Raw genomic sequence first — 17,226 nt, forward strand, 5'->3', positions numbered from 1 at the left:
AGAACATTGTCATGGGTTTACATATACAACAAATTATCAAACCATCAGAGAAACAAAAGACTAATTAATGATTAAAAACTCGAAAACAAAATCAGAGGATAATTATCAAAAGAAGGTAAACCACACAAATACATATGATAGAATCGTGATGGACATGGGATTTACAGGCCTTATGGATACATGAAACAACCCACTTGAAATGTGCATAAAGGATATAAAAGAGCTACAAGAAGTGACTGTCATAAGAAAGCAACACAATAAAATTAAGGGTTGGAGAGAGACAATTAGATATGAGAAATAAAATTAGCTAGGGTCATATGAGAACATGCATGCAGAAGAAACCAAATATTCACATCTCGAACTCCATTATCCAAACTACCCTGCTTGCACTCACCTTTACTCTAATGGTTAACATGCCATTCATTGAAGCTAAAACTGTCACTATAACAGAATAATAGCACTAATAACTCCAGGACTTGGAAATATAAATAACCAAATGAACATAATTAGTTACAAACCATATTTTAGGGAATACAAAATTATTCTACAAACCATAATCTACTAAGTACAACTATTTATAAATTAGGGAGTAAAGAAAGGTGAGAAAAAACTATTAGCTAAACTTTAAAAAGTAATGGTCTTCCTCGATTTGTAGCTTCTAATCTGTATTCTCATGTTATTGTTCCTAGTCTGGCTTTCTTTAATGCTGCAGCACTCCCTTCGCGATGTCTGTTCATGCAATCACATCAAACCAATTAATAACTTAAACCATGGTGGATGGTGAACTAGTGGTTGCAAAACAAAATTTCACTATTAAAATAAAAAACGCAAAACATAAAACGTCTATATTTACTTGCTACATTTGATGAACCAACAAACAAAAATGACGAGCAGAAAATGTAGCAAGTAAATTTTGTGCAAAAGGAAATGTAGCAAGTAATGTAGACGGAGAGAATAGTACATAAGCATGCTCCAAATTCCAGAAAAAACAAGTACGATTTATCACCACTCACATGAGATAGGGGTGTCCGTGAACCGAAAAATTATAGGGATAGTAATGCCAAGAGCTAGCAGTTTCCTCCTTGATATCCCATCTACAACAGACAAAAAGTGGCAGTGAATTCATGAAATGGAACATCAATCACTATTTCTGGAACTAGCAATTACTGATGGACATGCTAGTTAAAACCTTTTGGGACTTGAATACTTATGTACTATAAGAGAGAGATCTAGAGGAGCAACCGAGCAATCATTTCAAAATCTTCATTCTTCACTCTTTCAACTCTGTTTCAGTATTTTGAAGTTTGAACTACATAGGCGACGATTGTCATGCACATAGCACTATTATCAAATCAATCAAATGTACCTTGATATTGAGAAGAATAGACTGAAGATTGAAATGAAAACAAAGATACAACGAAGATTCCATCAGATCTCCAGTAAATTCAATGTAATAATCGAAATGAAAACCAGATCAAACCGCTAACAAGTAAATATATGAAAATTGCAAATTCCAATAATACTCAAAAAGAGGTTTTAATCTCCTAATTTTACTCATTTACATATGAAAATCGCAAACCAAATCAATCCAGCTACTTGGAAAGTGCAAATTTGAATACATTACATCAACAAAAAGCTAAAACTTCTCATAGTCTTTCAGAATTTCACCAACGAATCAACTAAATTATACGTCTAACTAAATCAAGCATATTACAGATAAATTCAATTAAACAGATAACAAAGCCACACTAGAAGTCCAAATCAACCACAATACAGATAAGCGATCATGAATTCGGCAAATTTGGCACTAATTTTTCAACATCGAATCATAAGAATCGAAATTCAAAACCCTAAATCGAATTTAACTCACCAATCAAGCTAATATGGTCAAATTTAACAACGGTTGCAGCTCCAACAACATGATTGCGCTTAAATTTCGGGCGAACATCCTCAAGAACGTCATCAGAATCTTCTATGTCAAGATCAGTAGGGGTTTTGCTCACTAGGTTAAGATTCAACTTCGCACCTCTATTTCTTTTCTAAGCACACAAATCCACCATTATCGACATAATTGAAGTAGAAAAAAGAGAGAAAGTGAGGAGAGAGAGAGAAGTAGTGTTGAAACTTACTGATCGAACGACGAACTGAGGCTTCTGAAATCGCTGCAGCAGCGTCTTCCATAAAAAACTGATGGTTGTTGTTCACGAAAAGCTACTAATATATGACGCTCAATTTGAGGAAACTGATAACTTGCTTTACAACGAAAGAGAGAAGGTGAGAAAACCCTAAGTCGATGAATAGAAATGAAAATAGGAGGCAGAGAGGAAAAGAGGAGAGAGAAAGGGGGGTATGTATGGGGTTTCTAATTCCAATGAGCAAATAGGGAGAAAAAGAGAATAAATAAATAGAAAAGTTTTATTAAAATAGTCACATGCTCCGATTGTTTTGAAAAACCCAAGCCTTAATGATTTTTTTAAAAAAGAAAATTAGAAAGGCTGTCAAGCGCTCGGGTTGTTTAAATAATCCAAGCATTTGTAAAGTAGCAAAAGAAGTTTTTTCCACTAGTGAACCAACTGAAAATAAACCCCCACCAAGTAATAAAAAAGATAGGGATGAACAGGACGAAACTAGTAGTAAACATCATCATGATACATAGAATATATAATTTGATAATAATGCCACCTTCATGGAGCGCAAAGACATTTATATACGTTATTTTTTTTGCTCTTAAACCGCCTATATGGACATGTTAATTTCTTTTTTTTCGAACTCGCCGCCTATGTGGACGGTCTAGTGAAGTGATAAAATTATTATCTCTTATATACACAATACTGTTATATGTATGTTGGAAACAAGCATTTAGAACACTATAATATATATCTGTCTCTAATCTTTTATTTTTTTCGCATTTATAGTTACATATATTATATCACCATTTCACCAACATGCGTAATAGTAGAAAAATTTAGTAAATATAAATTGCTCTAATATGTATTTGTCAATTAAGAGATCTTAAAATTTTATTATACACTGTATATTTTTAATTGTAGATGAATTGCATAGTTAGGAATAACCCTCTATGAAAAGTGGATTACCTATCCCCATTTTCACCACACATCCTTTATCTTCTTCCAACTTTCATATAAACTCATAAAAAAAATCTCTCAATTTTTCGGCCAACATATTCCACGCCGACGACAACCGTCCTCCACCATCATCTTCTTCTTTTGAGAAGGATTTTGAGAAAATAAGGCTCTACTTATTCCTTATAGCCGGTTTCTTTTTTCTTCTCATGGCATTGATGATATATCTCCTAATAAATAAGTAGGAGACAAAAAAAAATTTCTCCCCGCAAGAATGACGAAAAATGCACATGAATATCATTTTTTCTCACTTGTTATTTTCTCTTCTATATTTGGCATTTTTATTTTTTTTACTTCATTAATATTGTACTGTATTAAGCTACTGAACAAAATGCAAAACCTAGAGAGAGAAACTCTGCCTTATCTCTAGGTACCAATAGAACACTAACTTGGCACGTTTTTTTCGTTCTTCTTCTCCGGCGTATGCTAGACTACGCTGGCGCCATGGCAAGAGGGAGAGCTAAGAAGAGTGCTCAGAAAGAAAAGGGTAAGGCCACGGGACCATCGTCCTCGCTGGTAAGAAAGACTAAATATATTGATGAAGTTACTGGAGTTGGTGCGCTTCAAATACCAAGTCCTATTCCAGAAAAGAAGATTATGGAGGAAACAGAGGTAGAAGAGTCGAATAAGGTGGTTCCACCTCCGATATTGGTGGAAGAGAAGCAATCTCAAGAGTAGAATATACTCTCGGAATGGAGGGAAGTAATGAGCAGTGGTGCAAAGAAGCCTGCAACGGCTAGACGTATGTCTTGGGCTGATGATGTTGAGCGATAGGAAGGTAATCAGGTGAGAATTGAAACTCCTATTGTTATGATAGAGTATGAGGATATTCAAGAGGAGGTCGAGTACTGGTCTTCTGCTGTTGTCTGTTATGTTCTGGGTGCAAATCCATCGTTCAATGTGATGGATGATTTTTTAGGCGTATTTGGGGTTATCTAGGGATTGCAAAAACAGCAATGGTAGGAAAGGGTATGTTCATAGTGAGGTTTGATTATGTGGAGTCTTGTTTGAAGGTAACTACTGAAGGTTTTCAGTTTTTTGACCAAAAACCATTGATAACACGTATGTGGGATTCTGATATGCTATTTGATAAGTCTAGTATACAGAAGGTTCCTATCTGGATTAAGCTACCTGGCCTAGCATTGAAATATTGGGGGTAAGAAGAGTCATTTTAAGATTGTTGGGTTAGTTGGCCATGCTATACAAATGGATAAGACGACTAAAGCAAAAGATAAATTGCAATATGCGAAGGTAATGGTAGAAATCCAGCTTCAGCAATAGCTTCCTGATATCATTCTCTTCTGCAATGAGTATGGAAATGTGGTGGAACAAAGGGTTGAGTATGAGTGGAGGCCAACTATCTGTCAAAAGTGTGATGGGATAGGTCATGGAGAAGCAGAATGTAGGAAAGGAGCACAAATGAAGAAATGGGTGCAAAAGAAGCCAGTGAGGGTAGATAATAAGGGATTTCAACAGGTAGGTAATGGAGTTACTCCTGTTGATAAGTTATCTGAGGTGCTTGTGCATAATTCTTTTAATGAACTGCTAGAAGATACAGAGGATACTAAAGTGGATGAAGTGGGGAACAAGGCTACTGATGAGGGTGTAAATAAAAGGGTGGCTAATGAGCAGCAACTAGGGGAGGAAATGGTGGATAAGGGGCAGGGGCTGACAACCCCTAAACCCAATGGATAGTATTCAATCATGGAATGTCAGGGGATTGAACAGCAAGGTTAAGCAGATTGAGGTGAGAACTTTCATCAACTCTCATAATATTAAGCTGTTCAGTCTCGTTGAGACTAGGGTGAAGACTCATAATCTGGGTAAAGTGTATCTCAACTTGTGCCCAGGTTGGTGTTTTACCCATAATAATGCATACCATGAAAATGGTAGGATAATAATAGGTTGGTGTCCAGGTGCTTTTCATGTGAACATTTTGACTATGAATAGTCAATTCATTCATTATGAAGTTAAGCCTACTCAAGGTGGTAGGGGATTTTTGTGTACATTTGTGTATGGGTTTAATTTCCTGAATAGTAGGGGTCCTTTGTGGGATGTTATCATGGAGATTGCAAGGAGGGCTGATGTTTGTTGGGTGTTAATGGGTGATTTTAATGCTCTGTCTAATGTTGAGGATAGGATTGGTAGCCCTGTAAGGGTGTCTGGAATTAGGCCAATGCTGGAGTGTATGAATGAATGTGGACTTAGTGATGTTAAGGCATCTGGTAGACACTTCACTTGGAGTAGAAAACAAGATGGTTCAGCCAGGGTGTTTTCAAGGATAGATAGAGTCATAGCTAATCCTATGTGGCTTGAGACTTATGATCAGGCTGCAGTGGCCTTCTTACCTGAAGGTAATTTTGATCACACACCTATTCTGTTAAGTGTATATGTTGTGCCTATGACAAAAAGACCTTTCAAGTTCTGTAATATGTGGTGTCACTACACTGCTATGATGGAAGCTGTAAAGGCTGAATGGAGGAAACCTGTGCTGGGGTGTCCAATGTTCAAAGTGGTTGAGAAGCTGAAGAGGGTTAAGGGTGCTCTGAGGGCCTTGAAGAAACAGGGATTTGGTGAGGCTGAGGTTGAACTTACAAAATCTACAGAAGAGCTTGCAAAGGTTCAAGATGCATTACATGGAAATCCTAGAAGCATGGAATTTATAGCTCAGGAGAGAATAGCTATAGAGAAGGTGCGGAGTGCCAAGAGGAGTGTTCAGACCATGTTGCAGCAACAAGCTAAATTAATATGGCTTAAATGTGGTGATGAAAATACTAAAATCTTCTACCAAGCCATCAGAGCAAGAAGAAGGCAGAATAGAGTGCATGTTATTCACAATGGAGCAGGTGAATGGGTGAACTCTCATGAGATGGTTTCAGCAGCTTTTCTGGAATACTACAAGACTCTTTTTACTGGAAAAGAGCAACAACAAGTAGTCTTGAGCACTTTGATGAGAAGAGGGAAGAGTATCAGCGAGGAGCACAGGAGGATACTTCAGAGTCCTTTCACCAAAGAGGATGTGAGAAGCTAAGAGTCATGTTTAGCATTCCTAATGATAAGGCTCCAGGGGCAGATGGGTTTAATAGTTGTTTCTACAAAAGATGCTGGGAGATTGTTGGTGATGATGTCTCAGAGGCTATCCTTGACTTCTTTAAAACAGGCTAATTGTTAAAGGTAATCAATATTACTACTTTAAGTTTAGTTCCTAAAGTTGTCCGAGTAGTGTCACTGAATTCAGGCCCATTGCCTGTTGTGGGCTTTCCTAATGATTTTGTGCAACAAATTATGACTTGTGTGACAACCCCCATGTTTTCAGTCATGGTGAATGGGCCACTTTCAAAATTGTTTGGAGCTTATTAGAGGGGGTTGAGACAAGGAGACCCAATATCTCCTCTCCTATTTGCCCTCTGCATGGATTATTTGGCTAGAGTGATAGAATACATTGGTGATCAAGAGGGGTTTAAATACCATGCTAGATGCAAAGAGCTGAAGTTGGCTCATTTATGTTTTGATGATGATTTACTCTTATTTTGTAATGGAGACTTTAGATCTATCTATACACTTTTGCAAGGGTTTCAGATGTTTTCTAATGTCAGTGTGTTGGAGGTTAATAGAAGTAAATCTGAGGTGTATTATGCTGGGATGTGTGAAGAGGAAATTCAGAGAGTCTCTGATGATAGTGGGTTTCACAGTGGTAGAATTTCCTTCAAGTATTTGGGGGTTCCAATTGCCACTACTAAGCTGAAGGCTAGCTAGTGACTGACAGTCTATGATTGATAAAATGATCAGTAGGATCAGAGTCTGGAGTACTAGACATATGTTATTTGCTGCAAGGTGTCAATTGGTTAATAGTGTGCTGATGAGTATATACACTTATTGGGGGCAATTGTTTCTCATTCCAAGAAGTGTGCTAAATGAAGTTAAGAGAATCTGCAGGTGCTTTCTCTGGAGTGGTACATACAATGATACTAAACCTGGAGCTGTTAACTGGGGTACTTTGTGTAAGCCTAAGGATGCTGGGGGGTCTAGGATTTAGGAGTACTCTGAATTGGAACCTTGCTGTTGTGGGTAAGCTTGCCTGGTGTATAACCCAAAAAAAAGATAATATGTGGGTCAAGTGGGTTAATGAGATCTACATCAAGGAACACCAGTGGAGTAGCTATGTTGCTCCTGTTACTGCTAGTTGGGCTTAGAAATATATCTACTAAGCTAAGAATGAGATGATTGTGCAGCTTGAAGGTGACCAGTGGTTGCAAGATCCAACTTTTAGCATAAAGAAGTATTACACAGCAATAAATGGAGATGACATAAGAGCACAATGGATTGCTTATGTCTGGAATATATTCTCTCAACCTAAGCACAAAATGATTTTGTGGCTAGGATTGCAAAATAGGTTGAAAACGAAGGATATGTTGAAGAAGCTTGGAATTTGTGATGATGATGTGTGTGCTATCTGTGGCCAACAGGCAGAATCAGTGGATCACCTGATGTTTAAGTGTCACTACAGGAGACACAGTGTATTGAGCAGGTAATATGCTGGCTGGGGGTTTCATGGAGAGATAGGAATGTTTCACCAGATGTGTAGGTGGATTAGAGGCAGATATAGAGGGACTAGCTTTCAGAAGAAAGTGGTGCTTGCTGCCTTAGCTGCCAGCCTGCCACTGTCTACACTATTTGGAGAGTTCGAAACACAGCTTACTGGGAAGGTGCGATTTTGACTATTAGCAAAACTGTTTAGGATATAAAGCATAGTGTGAAAGGTAGAATTTTACAGCTTTTGACTGTTAAAGTTAAGGATAGAGATAGAAGTTGGATTGAGAATGTATAAGCTGGGTTTGTCTAGTGTTTAGCTTGGGTTGCTATGGCAATGTCTAGGTGTGGTTGATTGTTTGTGCTTAATTTTACTTAATTTCTTCAAAAAAATAAAAATATTATACGGTATTTCAGTATTTTTATTTGTTTATTTATGTATAATTATATTGATATAAATCAAGGGGAGATAATATATATGATTTAACATCATTTATTAATTTCAAATATTTACATGTTTGTAGTAAAAAAAAAGGGAGATATAGTGAAAAGACAATTTAACATAATAGATCTATCTGAGTAAAAGTTTTTAGAATGGACCATGGACGCCCAAATGAATTTAAAAGCCCGATGGCTGGAATATGCAATTAAAGGTGTGGCTAACCCAATAAGGGGATGCAACTACATTAGTTGTATCAGTTAAAATAGCGACTGAACAAGAAAAGGCAAAAGCCTTAGTCCTTCTCAAGCGTCATTTACATGACAATTTAAAAACTAAATATCTACTTGTGGAGGATCCCAAAGAATTATGGGATAGCCTAAATGAAAGATATGGGCATCACAAAAATGTGCTCCTCCCACAGACACATTTTGACTGGACCAATATGAGGTTTCAGGATTTTAAAACAGTTAGTGATTACAATCACTAGTAGAATAAATGCTTATTGCTGCGGTTTTACCCATACGCAACAATATATCACGTAAAAAGAAAAGTAAAAATAGAAAATAACCATATTGCTGCGGTTTCCGCCGAAAACCGAAACAATATTGTTGCAATGGATAAATTTTGAAAATTTTCTGACAATAGAGAAGGATATATTGCTGCGGTTTATTGGTAGAACCGCAACAATATATAAATTTTTTTAAAAAATATATTACCGCGGTTCTACCAAGAAACCGCAGCAATATATGCACTCTCATTTTCCCAAAAAACATGTACGCGGGTTTCTTTTTTTCCCTTAGTCTTTCTCTGTCCTCTCATAGTCTCTCTCTCTGTCCTCTCACACTCTTTCACACTCTGACACTGTAGTCTCCGGCGAAAGGGTATTCGAGCCTATTCACCTTTCATGCGGACCATTCCGCTATTTCATGGTATTAATTGATGCCTCTACTTGATGGTCACATGTGAGACTTTTGTCAAGTAGAAATGTTGCATTTGTAAAACTTTTGGCTCAAATAATTCAATTAAGAACTCAATTCCCAGATCATAAAATAAAGAGAATAAGATTAGACAATACTGGTGAATTTACATCCCAAACTTTTAATGATTATTGCATGTCTATTAGGATTGTTGTTGAGAACCCTGTACCTCATGTACATACACAAAATGGTCTTGTTGAATCATTGATTAAGAGACTACAATTAATTGCAAGATGATTAATAATGAGATCAAAATTACCCTCTTCTACTCGAGGTCATGTTATATTAAATGCAATAGCATTGGCAAGATTAAGGCCGACAACTTATCACAAATTCTCATCGTAACAATTAGTATCAGGTCGAGAACCGAATGTCTCACATTTGAGAATTTTTGAGTGCACTGTACATGTACCTATTGCTTCGTCCCAACACACTAAAATGGGTCCGCAAAGAAGGATGAGAATATATCTTGGATTTGATTCTCTATCAATTATCAAATATTTAGAGCCAAAAACTGGAGATTCATTTATGGCTCGATTCGCCAACTGTCATTTTAATGAGTCAGTATTCCCATCCTTAGGGAGAGAGAAAGTGGACCTACAAAACATAAAAACAGAAATTACATGGAACGCATCGTAAAGATTTTGGATGAGAATATATCTTGGATTTGATTCTCTATCAATTATCAAATATTTAGAGCCAAAAACTGGAGATTCATTTACGGCACGATTCGCCAACTGTCATTTTAATGAGTCAGTATTCCCATCCTTAGGGAGAGAGAAAGTGGACCTACAAAACATAAAAACAGAAATTAAAGGGAGAGAGAAAGTGGACCTACGTGACAGAGGTCGATTTTCCCCAAGATTTTTTATGGATAATGCTGAAACTAACTTTTTCTAGATAACACTGCATGAATATGCTTAGTTTGTTTTAATTTGCTTCAATATTTACTTTCATATATCCCCTATTTGATTATTAATAAAATATGTATTTACTAATTCTGATCGTAATATTTATTATTTATGAAGATATGAATTTACCAGAAGTTGGAACCAAAGAAAAATGTCTTATCGACAGTTAGACAACACACACCATATTGAAAAATCAAGAGTATTTCTCAAAACATACAATATTCCAAGCAAATGTTAGCACAATCTCTAGGACAACCAAGTTAATTGAAGGCTCTAGGAAGGCCTACATCATATTTCCAAATGGGACAAAACTGATAATCAATGACACATTATATTCGAGTAAATTTCGAAGAAACCTCATAAGTTCCAAAGATGTACGTTAGAATGGTTACCATTTGGAGACAATGACGGTGCAACAAGAGGAATTTATATGCCTCATGGCAGAAAAATGTGGAAAGAAATACATGTATGAAAAATTGCCAGCAATTTTCTCGGGACTGTATCGCATAGATATACGTTCGATTGAAATTAATATGATATCTAACCAGAAGTTAGATAACAGAAAATTATTTACTCTTTGACATGATCAATTAGGCCATCATGGTTCAGGATTGATGCATAGAATCATTGAAAACTCAATTGGACATTCTATAAAGAATGTCAAAATTCCTCGGTCAAATGAATTATCATGCTCTGCATGCTCACTTGGCAAATTGATAACTAAACCATCTATAAATAAGATTGCCACTGAATCTCCAACGTTTTTAGAAAGAATACAAGGAGGTATTTGTGGCCCTATTCACCCTCCATGCGGACCATTGGCTATTTCATGGTATTAATTGATGCCTCTACTCGATGGTCACATGTGAGACTTTTGTCAAGTAGAACTGTTGCATTTGTAAAACTTTTGGCTCAAATAATTCGATTAAGAACTCAATTCCCAGATCATACAATAAAGAGAATAAGATTAGACAATGCTGGTGAATTTACATCCCAAACTTTTAATGATTATCACATGTCTATTAGGATTGTTGTTGAGCACCCTGTATGTAATAGCCCCCTTCATAACCGACCTTAAATTAATTTAAAACTATATTTTCTAGCATTCGCGGAAGCTAAAATCATAATCAATGATACAGAGGCTGTCACTTGCGGGAGTCAACCCATTAATAAGGCTGAATTGACTCTACGAGCTAATCTTAAAAGAAACATTCATCACACTAAAAGATTAGTTATTACAGGCCCAAAGTATTATCATAATATACTTTCAAATATTTATCACATAAACAGAGTTGTAATTGCAAAAATATGATCATGTTCAAGCTTGATTCCCATATGATTGTTATGACATGACTTCACAACAGCCTTCCATCAGCCTACCTTAGCTTGCTATTTCCTGCACAAAAGTCTGCCCCCACCAGGATAGGTTCACAGAACAAAATCCGCTTACGCTGGTACACATATCAACTCCAAAAACTAATTATGGTGGCTGAAAATAATTTGTGTTCACACTCCAAGATTTCTTTTGCAAATACATGGTTTTGAAACACCACATATTAATAATTTACGCATTCCAAATGTTCACAAGTTAATCAAAGATTTCTCAATACAACACAAGATAAAAACGATTTTTCTAGTAATGCGTAAGAAGAAGAGTTCACACATTGAGGTGCATCAAAATGCAAACCTCCACACAATTCGGAGTTAAACTCCTACTTTTTACTCGCTTGTAAGCTTTTATAGGACATGTCCTCACACATATACACACATTCCTCTTCTATACGCAAAAAGATTTCAAAACCTTTTATCACAATTTCGAGACAATTCACCAATGTTCTGTGATTGAAAGTAAACTATTTATTACTTCAATAGGAATGATTGAATGTGGTTATGACAGTAATGATAATTTGAGGTGCAATATGACTTATTAAAACCAAAACTTGATCATACAATCCATTTAGTAAAGAACTTGAGTTATCTTAAGTAAAAGGATGTGTTTTTAGATTCCGGAAACAAGGATGTACTTAGCTTGAATCCCAATTTGAACATTAACTTAATAATCTAAGTTCTCTGCAACCTTAAACCTACTGGAATTTTCATCATTTGTAAAGAAAATTATTTATCCAAATTCTCAAACAAAACTAACATACGTTCGTTTCTAAAATGCGGTTTTTAAAATGTAATTTTCCTACTTTGGTGTGTTATTGAATAAGAAAGAACTTTAAACAAGTTCCAATACTAAAATACAGTAGCTTAGTGATAAAAACCTTTGAAATAATCCCTTAAAACTTCTACTTGTCATTTGCTAAACATAATCTCATAAGAACATGGAAAATTAAGGTAGTTTAGTCACCTTTTTAATGTAAAAATCAACTATCAAATAAGATGCTTTTTAATCATGAATACTACACATGCAACCTCTTAATCATCATTAAACTACTGTTCATCAACCAACATCATCCCAAAATACTTCAAATTCCAATCACACACAAAATTTCATGAAAAACATCAAAAATCACATAACTAGTTCTAGTGTAGTAAAGAACATAATTTCCACTTAATTTATAACATGCAATGACTAATTATTATCTAATACTAATATACAGTAGATACTAATCACTTAAAACCAAGAAAATCATCCTTAAAATCGTTTCAATAGGTTTTCCAAATTTTGTATATAACTAGTACTCCAAAGGGGTTGTTTTAGGTGTACCTTCACTTCTAACAGCAATAACTCGACTTCTCCTTCTCCTCAAGCGATGATTCTTGCTTCTTTTTGTTCCTAAAACACAACGGAACATTCACACCAAATTTCATAAGAAAATACCTAAAGAAAGTACCTTAAATCAACCCAAACATTCACAATACTTACTGTTTCTTTGGTTGAATGAAATGGCCTTGCTTCTTGAACTTCTCGACTCTTAAAGCTCGAAATTTTACCTTCTCAGTACGAACCTTTATGCATCGAATATGAATCAGGCTTTGCATGCAAGGTTTTAAAGAGAAAAATTGAAGAAATTGAAGAAGAAGCCAAGCCCTGCAATCTCGCAGGAACTGGCGAGTGAGAGAGGAGAAGATGTTTGGTTCTGGGCAGCAAGATTTTCTTGTCGTATTGTGCTGAAATTTTTATGAGGTGCTGGTATACATGTGAACTAAGTTTGGGTGTCTTTATATCTCGTGATCTCTTATTCAATAAGTCAAATGAGGTCTTTGTTCCTACTTGATCCTTTGCAAGAATTTTTTTTTTCTTCTCTTTTTGTGCTAGTCTAATACTAATTTTATATTATATTGCATACTAGTGATCTAACTTTCCCCAAGATGATTATTTTACCCCAAAACATCCATGACATATACTTCCTTGATTTACCTTAACCCATATATATTAAAGGAACTCCAAAGTCCATCCTATTAAGCATAACCATTAATTTGCTTAATAGTTGAAACATAATTCCTATCTTCCGATAGTTCTCAATTTCCACAAGTCAACTTCTTAAAATATTATATGGATTCTAAATGTTCTCATGTAACTAATGATATTATTATCTTTATAGAATTTCTTCTAAGCACTAATTACATGCAAGCACAAATTATCTTTACGTACAACTTATCATACGTATTATCTACGTACGATCACATTTAATTTTCACGATTTAAGTTACTTAATTATATACGAATCCTTCATTATTTACCGGCTGTTATACGTTTCCCCCGTTAAGAAGTTTCGTCTCGAAATTTAAACCGTACATTAGAAAAGTTGCGGATAGCGGTGTTTCATATCAGCCTCTTTTTCCCACGTAGCCTCCTCCGAATTCTGACTGGACCATAACACCTTAACCAATGGTATGACTTGATTCCGCAGAACTTTTTCGCGTCGGTCCAATATTCTGATCGGTCTTTCTTCGTAGCTAAGAGTCTCATCAAGTTGCAATGGTTCATGAGATAACACATGGGAAGGGTCATGAACGTACTTCCTAAATTGCGATACATGGAAAACATTATGGATGCGAGACAATTCAGTTGGCAACACAATTTCATATGCTACCTCTCCAACCCTTTTTAAGATCTCATAAGGTCCAATGAACTTCTTACTAAGTTTTCCTCGAATATCGAATCTTTTTACGCTCTTGGTAGGGGAAACTTTAAGGAAAACCTTATCTCCAACTTCAAATTATAGTTTCCTCCTCCTTATGTCTGCGTATTTCTTCTGACGATCCTGAGCGATTTTCATCTTTTCTCGAATTATTCGGATTTGATCCATAGTCTCTTGAACCAACTCTGGTCCTACAGGTACCCTATATCTCAAATCTTCCCAGCAAATCGACGTTCGACATTTTCGACCATACATGGCCTCGTATGGAGCCATTCCATTTGTGGTTTGATGACTGTTGTTGTAAGAGAATTCTATCAAAGCTAAATGATCTTCCCAAGACCCTTGGAATTCCAAAACGCAAGCTCGTAAAATATCTTCCAATACCTGAATTGTACGTTCAGTTTGACCATCGGTAGCAGGATGAAATGTCGTACTAAATTTCAATGTTGTACCAAAAGCTTCCTGAAGTTTCTCCCAGAAATGAGCCAGAAATCGAGGGTCTCTATCAGAGACTATGCTTACCGGTACCCCATGTAGACGAACAACATTCCGAATGTAGGCATCAGCCATCTGCGACTGATTCCAAGTTCCTTTTATTGCAAGAAATTGTGCCGTTTTACATGAGACGATCCACTATCACCCAAATCGTCATTTCCTTTTCTAGACCTTGGTAACCCAGACACGAAATCCATTGAGACAGAATCCCATTTCCATTCCGGAATAGGTAATAGTTGCAATAGCCCAGGTGCCTTCTGGCGTTCAAACTTCACTTTCTGACATGTTAAACATTTCGCCACATACCCAACTACATCTCTCTGGAGACCTCTCCACCAGAAGTACTTCTTAAGGTCTCGAACCATTTTGTCCCTACCAGGGTGTACTGAATACGGACTACTGTGAGCTTCCCTCAAAATTCTCTGCCTTAAATCCTGGTCCTCGAGAACACACCATCGTCCCCTGAGTCTAATACTTCCGTCTTCATATTGAGCAAACTCCTGAGCCTCACCATTCTTTATCTTTTCTTTGATACCCTGCAGGAATACATCTTTACCTTGCTTTTCCCGAATCTCGGAGTATAAATCAGGTTGGACAGTTAAAGCATTAATGGTTTCTCCAATTTCCCCTGAACGTACTAAGACGAGTTCAAATAACTCTATCTCTTTACTCAGTTCATCTGGCATTGCTGATAGGAGGCTTAATTCACTCCTTGGCCTTCTACCGAGTGTATTTGCTACCTTGTTGGCTTTTCCGAGATGATACTAAATGTCGATGTCGTAGTCTTTGAGCAATTCTAACCATCTTCTCTGCCTCATGTTCATATCTTTTTGAGTGAAAATATATTTCAAACTTTTATGATCCGTGAACACCTTACATGAAACCCCGTACAAATAATGTCGCCACAACTTCCGAGCAAAGACAACTGCAGCTAACTCTAAATCATGCACTGGATAATTTTTCTCATGAGGACGCAACTGCCGAGACGCGTAAGCTATCACTTTCCCGTGCTGCATCAATACACACCCCAGGCCTTCCTGAGAAGGATCACTATAAATTTCAAACCCCTCAGTTCCTGAAGGAAGGGTCAGAATAGGAGCACTAGTCAACCTCCGCTTTAAATCCAAGAAGGCGGCTTCACATTTTTCATTCCATTGAAAACAAGAGTTTTTCCTGATTAAACTTGTGATGGGTAATGCTATTTTGGAGAAGTTCTTCACAAATCGCCAATAATAACCTGCTAAACCTAGGAAACTCCTAACTTCTGACACATTCTTCGGTGCTGGCCACTCTTCTACTGCCTTAATCTTGTCCGAATTTACAGAGATACCTTCCTTTGACACCACATGCCCACGAAATTTCACCTCCTCTAACCAGAAATCACATTTACTCAGCTTGGCATACAATTTCTCCCTCTGAAGTGTTGCCAGAACAATTCTTAGATGACCTTCATGCTCCTCACGATTCCGTGAGTATATCAAGATATCATCTATAAAGATAACCACAAATCGATCCAAGAACGGCTTAAAATAGCATTGCATCAAGTCCACGAAAGCCGCAGGCGCATTAGTCAACCCGAACGACATAACCAAAAACTCATAATGCCCATACCGAGTGCGGAAAGCTGTCTTTGATATATCCTCATCTGATGATAACCTGACCTCAGATCAATTTTGGAGAATACACTCACACCCCTCAGTTGATCAAATAGATCATCAATTCTTGGCAATGGATACCTATTCCGCATAGTGATTTTATTAATCTCTCTGTAGTCTATACATAATCTCATGGAGCCATCCTTTTTCTTGACGAACAACACTGGTGCTCCCCATGGAGACACACTGGGTCTGATATAACCCTTCTGCAATAACTCATCTAACTGCTTCTTTAGTTCCACCATTTCAGCTGGCGCTATCCTATACGGAGCTCTTGAAATCGGGGTAGCTCCCGGAATCAGATCTATATGGAAATCCACTACTCGATGTGGAGGGAACCCCGGTAAATATTCCGGAAACACATCAGTATATTCTCGAATTACTGGTATATTCATCAATTTCGATCCAACTTCCCCTTGTTCCATTACCTGACAAATATGTGCTTCCGTGGCACCGTCCCGGCCTTGATGGGTAATGGTTCTTTCTAAGAAGGGCCGAAGTTTCACCACTCGAGTATAACATTCTATTATAGCTCGATTTTTACTCAACCAATCCATACCCAGAATAACATCATACACACCCAAGTCAAACATTATCAGATCTGCCTTCAAATCCACCTCCGCAATTTTAATATCACATTCTTTCAGCATATACTTACATCGAAAAGTGGTTTTATCAGGCAGAGTTACATTTAAATCACATGAAGTCACTTTGGGTTTATGCTCTATGCGGAATGGAAATATGTTTGAAATAAAAGAGTGGGATGCTCCAGAGTCAAATAATACAAATGCAGGTAAATCACACACATCAAAAGTCCTGGTAATCACATTACCTTTCTGCTACATAATCTCTGGTTCTTCGGATGGTTCAGATTTAAGGGCAAAGGCCCTTCCGGTTGCCTTCGATCCTCCTTTATTGTTATGACCCGAGCTAGATTCACCGGCCGCTTTCAGAAGTAACACTTCACCAGGCCTTTGATTACC

General features: G+C 36.9%; 2 protein-coding genes and 1 long non-coding RNA gene across 3 annotated transcripts; 2 read left to right on the forward strand and 1 right to left on the reverse strand.

Annotated features, from left to right (window-relative positions):
* Positions 1-475: 475 nt before the first annotated feature.
* Positions 476-2,372, reverse strand: LOC125496355 (uncharacterized). Its single transcript, XR_007273022.2, has 4 exons — positions 2,130-2,372; positions 1,871-2,039; positions 1,014-1,094; positions 476-729 (listed from the first exon to the last, which is right to left on the reverse strand). It is a non-coding gene; the product is annotated as an uncharacterized LOC125496355 (long non-coding RNA).
* Positions 2,373-5,085: 2,713 nt separating this feature from the next.
* On the forward strand, positions 5,086-6,174 carry LOC104891383 (uncharacterized). The gene has a single exon (XM_010677068.1). The coding sequence runs from the start codon at positions 5,086-5,088 to the stop codon at positions 6,172-6,174; it is 1,089 nt and encodes a 362-aa protein (XP_010675370.1).
* A 380-nt stretch (positions 6,175-6,554) lies between these two features.
* On the forward strand, positions 6,555-6,899 carry LOC104891382 (uncharacterized). Its single transcript, XM_010677067.1, has one exon. The coding sequence runs from the start codon at positions 6,555-6,557 to the stop codon at positions 6,897-6,899; it is 345 nt and encodes a 114-aa protein (XP_010675369.1).
* Positions 6,900-17,226: the final 10,327 nt, after the last annotated feature.

This window comes from Beta vulgaris, chromosome 4 (genome assembly GCF_026745355.1).
Source record: "Beta vulgaris subsp. vulgaris cultivar EL10 chromosome 4, EL10.2, whole genome shotgun sequence".
NCBI classification, from domain to species: domain Eukaryota; kingdom Viridiplantae; phylum Streptophyta; class Magnoliopsida; order Caryophyllales; family Amaranthaceae; genus Beta; species Beta vulgaris.